This window comes from Cygnus olor, chromosome 19, assembly GCF_009769625.2.
Source record: "Cygnus olor isolate bCygOlo1 chromosome 19, bCygOlo1.pri.v2, whole genome shotgun sequence".
NCBI lineage: Eukaryota > Metazoa > Chordata > Aves > Anseriformes > Anatidae > Cygnus > Cygnus olor.
In genome coordinates, this window is record NC_049187.1 from 3,495,276 (window position 1) to 3,507,397 (window position 12,122).

General features: G+C 45.9%; 1 protein-coding gene across 3 annotated transcripts in view; it reads left to right on the forward strand.

The window, feature by feature from the left end:
- PAPPA (pappalysin 1) overlaps positions 1 to 12,122 on the forward strand; it is a 235,384-nt gene that overhangs the window by 145,619 nt on the left and 77,643 nt on the right. For all 3 annotated transcript variants that reach the window (XM_040531640.1, XM_040531638.1, XM_040531639.1), the window contains exon 10: positions 10,804 to 11,000. In XM_040531640.1, coding sequence (XP_040387574.1) covers positions 10,804 to 11,000 — 197 coding nt within the window. The remainder of the gene's footprint in view (positions 1 to 10,803; positions 11,001 to 12,122) is intronic.

Consider the following 12,122-nt stretch of genomic DNA (forward strand, 5'->3'; position numbering starts at 1 on the left):
ACAGGTGAGTGCAGGAGCCCGTGTGCGTGTTCATCTCCAGTACCAGCAGCAAAGCTGGTTGTGAGTATGGAAAAAACCTGTCTGACAGCAACGTGATTAAAAAAATGAGTAATTACAGTATAAACTCAGATAATTCTATGCCATCACAGAGGGAAAAATTTTTCAGATTTGCTTCTGTTGAAAAGGAAAGGGGAATTCCAGGGGTAACAAATTGTTTGGGTTTTATGAGCTTCAGGAGGCTGTGGTTTTGCACAGGTCCTGGATTACAAAAGTGAATGAAATCCAATTGGTTGTGTGTGAAATCCCAAAAGTGAGGATTTATGTGGGTGAATCAAAATAACTAAATCAATGGCAAGGTGCATGGGCCCAGTCTTCAAAAATATTTAGTTGTATGACTGTACAATTGTGGTAGTGCGACTGTTGTGGTGGTGATGGCCTCCGTGTGCCAGCAGGTCTGTGGGAGGAGGCCGGCTGCTGTTGTTTTTGGAGGCGCTGCCTTCACCAAATCCCTAGGAAAGGTGCAGTCAGGGAAGGAAATACCTGTGAAACAGGCCCTGTTGGCTTCTATGGGTGCTGGACCATCATGAATTAGGCCAATAAAAAATAGAAACTGCTGCCTAATCTTTCAGGCAAACGAAGAGCGCAGATTTTTATTCTGTTTTAACATAACAAGCATTAAAGACTCGTGAGAAAGCATGAAAGTATTGGGGAAATGAGTGACAGGACATATTACATAATAATAAAAAAGAACAAAAATTCATCATCCTCCATAATCTAATAATATTAGTCTGGGTCCTCTGTCTTTAGCCAAACAAAAGCCTTCATTGAGACTGGTAGGATGTTTTCTTGGAAAATACAGAATGCTTGGGCCCCTGTTTGAGGAGGAGAGAAAAATAAGTGTAATATATTTCCATGTTTATGAGGCTGACATATGTTATAATCCTGCAGGACAACAAGTAATTATTTCAGGCAGTGTTATTTTTGCAGTGATGTTCTAGTTGTACTATGTAGCCTTTTAGAGCCCAAGAAATCACTCCTCTTCACCAAAGAATTCAGCGAGCCTCAAACACATGTTCAGAGGCTTTGCTGAATTGGGGCCTCAGGGTTTGATCTTGCAAATGTTTCCTTCCAGGCTTGTTTCTGAACTACCACAAGGCATTCTTTGGACTTCAGCAAATCTAACCACAATAGCGAATGCAATGCTTGTCACAAATTGTCTGCAGGATGGGGTCCCACATGGCAGAAAATAATCGCTAAACATTTGGGTTGCAAAGGCAGGATCGAAGGGGCGTCACCAGTGTCCCGTAGCAGGAGGTTTGATAGCAAAGCCTGAGTGGGCTTCTTCCATCCACAGCGGAGACCGCTCATGTCACCTCCTTTGATAGAAGAGAAATACAACAGAACAAGCAATCACCATAAAGCTTTACATTTAGAGCAATGAATCAGAGAATAATTTCAGCTGGAAGGAGTCTCTGGAGGTCTCCGGTCCAAGCAGGGCCAACTTCAAAGCTAGATCCAGCTTCAAAGTTGGAGTATATTGCTCAGGCTCATGGCCAGATGCGCTGGCTAACTCCAAGGATGGAGGCTGCCCGTTTGCAGGTGTCCTTCTGTCTGTCTTGCTCTGTCTGCCTTTTAGGATCATGAGGTTTATGTGCTTTTTTTTATTGGTCCAACTTTCCATTGAATAAATGGCAGAAGGCTCTCAAGACACTTTGCACTAGTGCCTGTAATAAAATTAGACTTTTTTTTTTTTCCCTTGGTTTTGTTTTCCCTCCTCCTTTCCTCTCTAATCAGATAACAGGGGATCAATCTGCTCTGCCACAAGAGGAGGGGCGCGGGGGAAGGAAGGAGGGAGGCAGGGAAGAAAACTGTGTGGTCTTTACTGTCAGGCTGTCCTGGCCTTCTCTGAACACAAAGCCGAGTAAAAGAAAACAGATAAGATTAATAGTGTTTTCTTCCTGCAACATGCTGAAGAGCGACAGTGAGATTAATTAATTAATTAATGAAAGCATCTGGCAGGGCTCCTTTTTTTTTTTTTAAAAGTCCTGTGGTACACTCGCCCTTCCCATCCTGAAATTTATCATCTCTACTTTTTTCCCCCTTGCTTAGCAGATTTTGCATATTTTATCTCCTCTGCCCAGAATTGGGTCCCACAGGGGAAGTTTCACTTTGCCTTTTGATTCGTAGGAGAGGAGCGAGTCAGAGTCTTGTCCGCTGTGACGGATGCGCCCATCTCCTACCTCTTGGCTGCTTTCCTTTCACCTTGTTCTTGTTCACTCCCGGGACACCTGATTTTTGTGATTAGTGAGGATCCCGGCCAAGTTCAAGCCGATAAATCCCGTGTAAAACGGGCCCTGGTCACAAGAGTTATGATTTGCAGTTGTGTGAACCCAGAGCTTTTTAGCACTTGATCCGTTCCCGGCGGACTGTTGAGAAATGGGTGTCTAACAAGCAGCTGAGCACCTTGTCCTTGGTATGCACTCTCCCCCACGCAAACACCGTACACATGCACCCAGATATATGTGCGTACATTGAAAAAGAGCGCTGCTTTCATTTGCATTCCTTTTGTTGAGTGTGATGTGCATTATGCATTGATTTAGCTCTCCAGTGCTGAAGAAAGAGAAGGATATAATAGAAAAGATGCAGAGATCAATGTAAAAGAAGGGGGGGGGGGGGGAGATTAATATGAAAAGAGATGAGTAAAGACTGATAGACGCATTGAAACCCGGCTGGAAAGTAGCTGCAGAACTTCTATCTTGCCTTAAGTTTGCCTGGTAATTTATGGGGTTTTCAGTCACATCTTATTGGTGTTGTTATTGCCATACTTTATCTCCTTTGCTTATGAGGGACTCCTCGCGAAAGGCTTTGTGCAGCCAGGCAGGGCAGCACTGCCGCTGCCTTCGACGTGTGAGTGGTCACGCTGAGGAACGTGAGCTTTCCAGCGAGGCACATGCTTCCGTGGGTTGTTGGACGGGGGCCTCTGGGATGTGAAATACAAAATAAAGGCACAGGGCAGAGGAAAACAGAAAATAAACATATATAACTCTTGAATTTACCACCGATTTCTGGCATGCTTGCAGCATTAGTCACCAGTGGTTGTTCAGAGAGAAGTATGATTTTAATTTGACAACGCTCTGTTAGCACCTTTTCTTTTGCTTCTGCTTGGCCCCAAATGTTTTTCTGCTACCTTACAAATCTGGATCTGTCATTCTCCTCCTCAGAGGCCTCTCCCTCCAGCTGTGAGCCTTACCTTTGTGGGAGCTCTATCCTTTACCTCTCCCATTATCCATAAATTAAGCATAGCACTTTCCCCTAATCTTATTGTTTGGAGGGCAGCATTGCATTCAGGGAAATGATTAATATTCATGAGCTTGCTATCTCTGTTTGGTGCATAATCCTCTGGGGAAATTGCAGTGTTAAATGAGTGACACAAACCTAATTTTATATGTCTTTTCTTTCCTTTCTTTCTTTTTCCTTTTTTTCCCTTTCTGACAGAGAAGTAATGTGCTTAAAATAAATTGATGGATGACCATCCATATTCATTGTGGGCATGCTTTGAGAGCGCGCCTCGCTCCCAGCCTGGCCCCCTCCCCTCCTCATACCCCTGAACGGGAACACGGCTTTGACTACTGAAACTGCAGCCCCACGCAGCAGTGAATGGTGATTTCTCCCACAAACACCAAATAGGCCCTGGCTGGCCCCACAGAGGACTCCCAGCAGAACAGCAGCACGGGAGAAACCGAGCCGCCTGGCGAGGGAAGCTCAGCATCTCACAGGACATCAATAAGGGTAGAGCATTGAGCAAGTAGCTTGTGAAGGAGTGCTGTCGATAAAGAAGCTGAGGATCCGTAGCAGGATTTCATAACGGATAGCAATTAATTTAGTGACTGGAGCTATTCAGATAATATTTGTGTGAATCCTTCAGCTTAAGGCAAATACTTTGAAGCTGACTGTTTCCGCAGCTCATGGGAGTGTGGCTACATGATCCAAAATGTCTAAGCACTCATTTGGCAAGTTAGTAATAACAGCATCGTCATAAAGTCTCTTAAAGTGATTTTCAGGCTGTCATCATTAATAGTGCCGTCTTAGCAGGGCCAGCTGAACCACAGAGAAGAGAGCACAGGCATCTCAGGCAGCAAAATGCTTTTTTGTGGGGGAGAATGTGGGCTGGGATGGCATTTGCCTACATTTTTCTCTCGGCCAGTGACTCCAGCCCAGCTCAATCCAGCTTTGGTGTTTAGGACACAGCTAGAGTGAGAGCCCAGCAGAGAATTGCTCCTCTGCTTGTTGCACCCCTCTTGCATTATTCTCTTTGCGGATCAAAGAGGCTTCCATGGCTGGTCGTGCTTCCCTCCTTAGAGCATCCTCCGTGACTCAACAGCGGCTTGCTGTGCTCAGAGGATGATGCTGAGCACAAGACCTGCCTTTGCAATAACATCCAACCACACACACAAACAAGCTGTTTGTTTTCCTTAGTGAGTGGCACCAATGTTGTTTCTTTCTTTTTATTTTTTTTTTTCTCTCCTGGGCTCCTTCCCAGCCTCTGAAGCAGGTAGGCCAGGTGTCGCGAAGGGCCACGCCAGCCAGCCTTTTTGTGGTTGTAGCGGTTGCTGCCTTGTGCGACAGAAATCTCAAGATTTTCAGTTGAACGGTCTCCAAGCATAGCTAATAAGTCTGTGTAAGTCTGAAGAAATACTGAAGTATTATCAGCACTGCTTTTCTGATTTATCCGAACACCCAGAGAGGGAAACAAGGGTAGGTGGAAGAGGAGGCGCATTGTAGTGCTTTTCTAACATGCCTGGTGTGGGGGGAAGGCCGTGTTGGCTCCCGTTGGCTATCCACAGAGCAGATAAGGTCTTCCTACATCTGCCAGCAATGCAAAATATCCTTTCTCTTAAGTGACAGAGGCTTGTGTTCTTGGAGGTGAAATATCAAGTTTCAGAGCCGGGCTCTGTGAAGGAGTTGTAATTGTATCTGTCTGCAGCAAGCAGATCAATTGCATAATTATTGTGCTCCGACCGCTATATCATACCGATGAGCCGAGTCACGCCAGACAAAGGACAAGCCCAGGAATGTATTTCCACAAAGCAGCTGAATTACCAGGGAGCCGAGCTCCACAAGCGCGTTATATCGGCCCTGCTAGGTTCAGGAGATGCTCAGACATGATTGTCATATTGTACAGAAAACAGCCTCCTGCAAGGCCCCTGGATGTTCCGCAGTAGATTGCAACACCCACGTTTACTTCATTTCCAAGGTGTCTGCTTTATTTCATTGAAGAAAAACATCACAATTTATTGATATGCAACTTTATTCGCAAAGGTCTGCCCGAGCTCTGTGCGGTGGTTTTCCTCTTTGCAAATCAGGATATCCAGGAAGGAAAATAGCTCTCGAATGTTTTAACGCAGCAGGAAGTATCTCTGTCTCTGGCTTCTTCAGTATTAGAGAAGAGATCAGCGGATACCCTGGAAGCAGGCCACGTTATTCACCCTGTTCCCACTGAAGCCAAAGGTGAAACGCTCACAGAAACAAATGGTGCAGGTTCTGTGATCCATCAGCCACTGTGATCTGCGCTGGAGTTATTCCTGATTTTGAGATAGAAACCTCTGGATGCATTTCTTCTCATCTGTGGACACAAACACCAGCGCTGGAGATGCTGATTAGGTGACAGGTAAAATCCCACATCTACAGAAGCTGCTGACTTCGGCGAGCCTGTGATCTGGCCCTCGCCGCAGCCAAAAGCGCCTGCATGCCTCTGCCTCCCCGCGAGGTCTGAACAGACCTTTCAGGGGTTAAAATGTGAAGCTCATTCTGTTCCAAGAATTTGTTACTCTGAGACAATGCTTCTGCATTTTTGTGTCCCCCACTTTTTTTCTTTTTTTTTTTCTTTTTCCCTCGGACGAATAGTTATGTGGCATGAGGCTTGTTATAGTTGGAAGCATCCCTAAGTAAACAGCTGAGCTTAAAAATACTTTTTTCTTTTTTTTTTTTTGTCTGGCCCTTAAAAAAAAAAAAGTAGTTATTGCACAAAAGAAGACTATGCTGATGCCAATCACTGCATCCTAGCTGAAAACAGGAAGCCGCCCCGAGTGTCTGTCCCCAGCACTTTGACCATGCAGCTTGGACATTAAAAGCCTCATCGGAGGATGTGCCCTGTGCTATGAAGTGGATCTCTTTCTCTCTCTCTCTCTCTTTTTTTTTTTTTTTTTTTTTAATGAGGTGGAAGGCTGCCTATCGCAGATAAGTGTATATCCTGTATGTCTGCTTCCTGATGTGTTTCAGACTTGATTTGTGTCGCTGGAGTTTTTCTGGCCTCACTTTGGCCAGGTGATGGGGAGTTACCTGCTGGCCCAGGCAGGGTCTGATGGGTGCTCCCCGGCCTCTCTCCCAGTCCTTTTCCTTACCTGGTGCTTCTTTTATCTCTGAGCCCCGGGGGGGTTGTATTTCAATGCAAAAGGCTGCGTTTTGCACTGTGCTTGATCACCTTAAGAGGCAAGGACAAACAGGGCTCACATCATTTTCTGTGCAATGCACAATAGCTCCACGATTGTTCTAGATCTTGAAAACCAATTACAATTGGCAAGCTTTAGGAAACAAGCCAGGTTGTGCTAATGTTTTCCCACAAATCCCCCTTCTCCGGGTTGATGGCTGCCATGTAGTGTCCAGGGATTCTTGGGTGTGACAGATTTCTCTGCTAAACCTGAGATTTCTTTCTCCCACTAGCCCAAGACAAGGGCAAGAAAGGGACATTGGTTTGGCTCTGATGTTTTGGTGCCTTCGGTGATGGTTTTGTCAGGGGAAAGGAGCTCTGATTGCCCGAATGAATACACGTTCCCTGAGTTCAGCTCAGGATCCTTCAGCATCTGTTGTCAGTCCCCAGGGACGCTGTCTCCTGCTGCCAGGTACTATGCCTGCAGACATTTTTCTGTTCTAGGTTTAAGCTGGATTTCCAGGCAACTGTTTTTTAATTTTTTGAAGTCATTTCTCCTTGAGGACAAATCAGATTTACTTCATGTTCTCTTCCTCCATACGTTACTCAGTTCAGATTTGATTTTAAAGTGACAAGTCCATAGTGTTGATGAACATAGTCCGTGGCATGGGTGACCAACACATCACCATGGTCTTCATTAGGTCTTTGTATCCTATAGATCTCTGTGGAGACAAAAAATAAATTGTATTACCAAGGCCCTGGATGCATTTCATGTAACAGTAGGCAAGAACAGATCAGAAAAGGCCTCCTGCACCCCTATGGAAATAAAGATGTTTGCTGCTGCTTACTGGAGATACATCTCTCCTGACACTGCCCTCCCCAGCTCTCAGCCTGTAGGACTCTCTGGATTTAACTGGGCTTTCACACTGCTGGTGGAAAGGGAAGAAGCCTGCTAGTTTTTATTTTGTGAGGGCAATCGTTGGAAGAGACAATCTGGGTGGTTCTCACTTTGCTTACGAAAATGTGAAGCCCGACTCTAACCTACTGAGCATCATGGACCACGTTAAGAATTGGGAGTCGGAACTGGTGCTCAGTACCTGTGGAAGGAAGAGCTGGCTGCTGTGGGCTGTGGACTCTTCAGTCCCCTCGTCAGTGCCTGGGAAGGATTTGGAAAAGTTACTGTCTTTGACATGACCCTGAGCACGAAACCCCGGGCAGGAGACATGTCCCCCCTGTGTCTCCCCTTCTCACCAGCAGTCCCGTCCAAGCACGGCGTTGCCCACTGCAGGATGGCGTGTCAATCCTAGGACTCGCAGATCTTCCATCAAACAAAATAGTGGTTGTGTAGCCCCTTTCCCCCACCATCTTTCACAGCACACAGAGGTGAGCATCTGCTCTCAGTTTTCAGGCATGGGGCCATGGAGCCAGCAGACCTGGCGGCAGGGTGAGCGGCCATGCAGGTCAGTAAGGCTTTGTTAAGCATTTTTAGGCAGTCTCCATTTAATTCAGACATCTCAGTCTCTCCATTCGGTTCCTCCCTCGGGTTTTGCAGGCTCCGAGCAGACAGATTTATTGGGGTCTTAAGCATAATCAGGAACAAATTAGCCTCTGTTAGGATCACACACTGGCCTGGATCACAGCTATTCAAGGGCTGCCTTCCCATCCATGTGCGCATGAATTAAGTCATCTGATTGGAGTAGGTCTTGAGTATTCTTTTATCCCAAACACATGATCTTATCAGAAGCCCATTACGTTTATCATCGCATTAGGAGGGAACATTTGGAGCCAGTACAGGAGTATGTTGGCTATATAAATGTTGTGCTTACTTCAGTGCCTATCGTGAAAATAAGTCCGTGCTTCAGGGAGGCAAGGGAAACACTGTCTGAATATGTGTGCCTAAAATTAGGCTGTGAGTTTCTGGGTGTGTGTTTGCATCAGTGGGGTGGCTGCATCAGGGATGTGTAAAGAGAGCGTACATGTGTTTGTGTGTCAGTGTTTCTGTCGGTGTGGGTGTGTAGCAGGATGTATTTGGGTGCCAGTGTGTGTCACTGGAAGTGTATATCTGACTGTGCATCTGTTCATGGGCTGAAGGCTGGGTCTTTTTAATATGGTAGGTCTTTTGCTTTTCCTTTTTTTTTTTTTTTTTTCCCTTTTTACAGAAATAAGCCTCTTTTCATTAAATGACAAAGACACTCTTTTTCCAAAAATAGATATTTTCATGTTTGGGATTTGTTTTTGAGGATTTTTGATTGCTGACAGCAGTCTTCCCAAAGCCGAGCGTTTCTCAGAGATTTCCGCTGAGGCTCTCGCTCAAGTGGGATACGGCGCTGCGAGGTGGGAGAGCTGCTTCGCTTCATCCCGCTGTTCCTGAGCATGGCAGAGAGCTGCCCTACGCTTCGACAGCTCTCTGCAGAGACACGCAGAGCAAGAGATGCTTAAGGATAAGGTGAGGGAACCAAGAGCTAACCTCCGTTATATGGAGCTCTGCACCTTCCTTGGGCTGACCAGCACAGGCCGTGTCTCTCCCACCCCACATTGGTGTGGCACTGGGCCAGCAGTAACAAACCCCGTGGAGCAATAAGGTGTGCTGCTAGGATGCCCGAACTGGGGCTCTAAGGGCACACATGGTTCACAAGCAGTTCAAGTGTCGTGTTCCCAGCACGGCCAGTGTCGGACGATGGGCAGCAGGGCCCTGCTGGCAACAGGAGGAGGCTGGGCAGCGGGGCTGCTGGGGCCGGCCCTGCTGGGTTGCATTAGAGCCCATCTTCATATCCATCCCAGCCCTCTCCCACCGTGGAGTAATGGGGCACCCTGGGGAGCCATTGTCAGCCTCGGCTGTGAAGCGCTCCCCCGACCACTGCTCCTCCGAGCTCTTTGAGGTGTGTGGTATATGTTTGGTGGCTCCCGGCCATATGAAGATTTTAAGATGCGACTTGTAGGGTCAAGCAGTTTGGCCACCCCTGGAATATTAGCTCAGACACAGTGCTGTGCTCGCACGGCTGAACGGCTTCCAGCCTCACGCTGGCTCATTTTTGCCAGCTTGGAGTGCTGGCCCGGCAAACACACAGCTCCCCACGGTTATCCACGTACACAAGTTGGCTGCAGAGGTTGTGATGAAACAAAAGCAGAATGACCTTCTTTCCTGATAGGTTTCTCCGTTCTTTCAAGTTCACGCTCTTGTAAGCACCTAGAATTTTGCATGGGGGATTGGGAGGGAGGGAGGGGGGAAAAGCGAAAGTCATTAAATAATTCAATTGCAATAAACTGATTTTTTTTCTGGCTCATGATGGTATTTCAGTGTGTAAACTAGGAGGAAAAATAAACAGGGGATTTAGTAGTTTGGAAGTAGCTCAAAATTGAGCAGCCGTTGGATTTTCTGACACCTAGCTCGAGATAGTCCAATGCTACCGGCAGGACTCTCCTTAGGGGTTGTTTCCATCAGCCCAGCTCGCAGCTCTGGCTAATTTCCTACCGTTTTTTCAGCAGGCTTATTTGCCAGACAAAAATACAACAGGCTGTCAGAACTGGATACCTCTGGGGACTGGCAATGATAATACAATACAAAATAGGATACCAACAGGTCAAAGGTTTCCATTTCACAGAGTACTCTAATGACTGAAAGTCATTATTGCTATGCAGTCTGTTTGAAAAGAGTAGATGGATCCTGGTTCAGTTTTTAATGGGCCAGTGTTACAGAAACAACCTCAAAAATTTGGCATCTTTGTTGGCAGTCTCATTAGAGAAGCCACAGAATAAATGGACAAGGATAATAAAGTCTCCTGCTGCTTTTGATCCTTTCAGGTCAAATCTGAGTTATGCTGGTTGAAGCCGTGTGTGGATGTGGCAAGCTTACCCTCACACTATGTGGACTGTATCTGCGCCTTGGATAAACAGATCTGGTTGGCCCTTGGTCCTGTGGCTGTGAACTTGGCAGTTTTTGCCGTCCCTAAATTCACAGATGCTTTTGTTGTTGTTTTGCAGATATCTTTTAAGAACAAAAAGGGAAACATTGTAGACCAGACCCTCTGTTGGCTATCTTCCATCCAAGGCAGTGGAGTTATGCCAACACCCACATTGTCGTTCCATATATTTTCAATCTCTGCTTTCTTCTGTCTCCATCCTTTTAAATGGAGATAGACAAAAATAAGCGGAAAAACCTTCACATTCAGAAATATTTTGACGGTTTTGCCCAATAACAAAACTGACTAAAAATTGACTTTCTTAAAAGCGCCCTGCTGTTGGCCAGAATTGACCGATGCTTTCACTCCCCAGTGATCTGGACCAGCAGATGCAACACCACTGGTGTTATTAGATCCTAGCAACTAGGCCACGGACATGTAGCCATTTTTTGATTTCTCTTTGGTTTCTCCTGGCAGATGAACCCAGCAGGTGCTATTTCCACGATGGTGATGGAGTATGTGAGGAATTTGAGCAAATGACCAGCATCAAAGACTGTGGCATTTACACTCCCAAAGGCTTCCTTGATCAGTGGGCTTCCAACGTCTCCGTCTCACATCACAGTGACCAGCAGTGTCCAGGATGGGTGGTCATCGGTCAGCCAGCAGCAACGCAGGTAAGGGAAGCAGATGCCGTTACCTCTCCTTGAAGGTGGAGGCTAGCAAGGACAGTCATGAGTGTAACTAGATGGTCAGCATTCATATGTGATGTTACCCCTGTCTGTTATCCTGCCACTTCACCAAGGGAAGCTCCCGATAGCAATTTCCCTCTTTCTGAGCCTGTTTAGTGGTGATAGAGTTGAAATTCAGTTCTAGTCACCCATCTGAAAACTGCCTGAAGTCGTGGTCTGCTTGATTCAATAAGCTGTGCAGGAGTCACCGCTGGCTAACTAGCATCACCTAAAAGACTAGACAGGCTCTCTATAGCCAGCACAGGGTGCTATCTTGTGGCAATGAGTTCTGAAGGCTAATGCAGAATAATACAAAAGAGTGTTCTTTCTTTTTTAATAGTTTTGTGTTTTCTGCCTCCCGGATTCATAAAAGCACCCTATTGTTCTATTCTGAGAAAGGTCCCGTCCATTCCCAAAGCCATTCATTAGCTTTAACCCCTTTCTTATATGTCTCCTTTGTAACATAAATAGCTCCAGTTACCATAACTTTACCTTTTGTCTCCCTGAGAGAATTAGATCCAAATGAGTTCAAAAAGACATTAGATAAATGCCTGGAAAACAGAGCTGTACACGATGCAGATGCAACAGTCCAGATGCAACCCTCTGACTCAGGAAAGCCCGCATTGCTTGTTGTTTTTTTAGAGGATACAGCAAGAAAAGGATCATCATATACAAGAGCTACTTTGTATATTCCTCCTTCAGCATCCACCATTGTCCCTTGCTAGACAGAGCAGTGAATCAGATGGACTTTGGGTTTGATGCAGCCAAGTTGTTCTTGCAGTCTAATTATCTGGGAGGTGTCTTGAGTGGGCAATACAGAGAGGAATGCAATGTCAAAGATATGACAAGCAGATTTCTCTGTGAATAGTAAATGCTAAGCATTTCCAGTTGGCTTGCGAGAGAAAACATCTTTATCCAAGAGACTTAGTCTTGTTCACATTGCACAAGTCTGTAACAAATTAATGACCAGGTCAGTTTTAAACGTACAAAGCGTGATTAGCTGGCATAGTACCAAGACAGAATCCCGAGCCCAGTGTTGCCTTTTTGTCATGGTCGTATTTATTATTT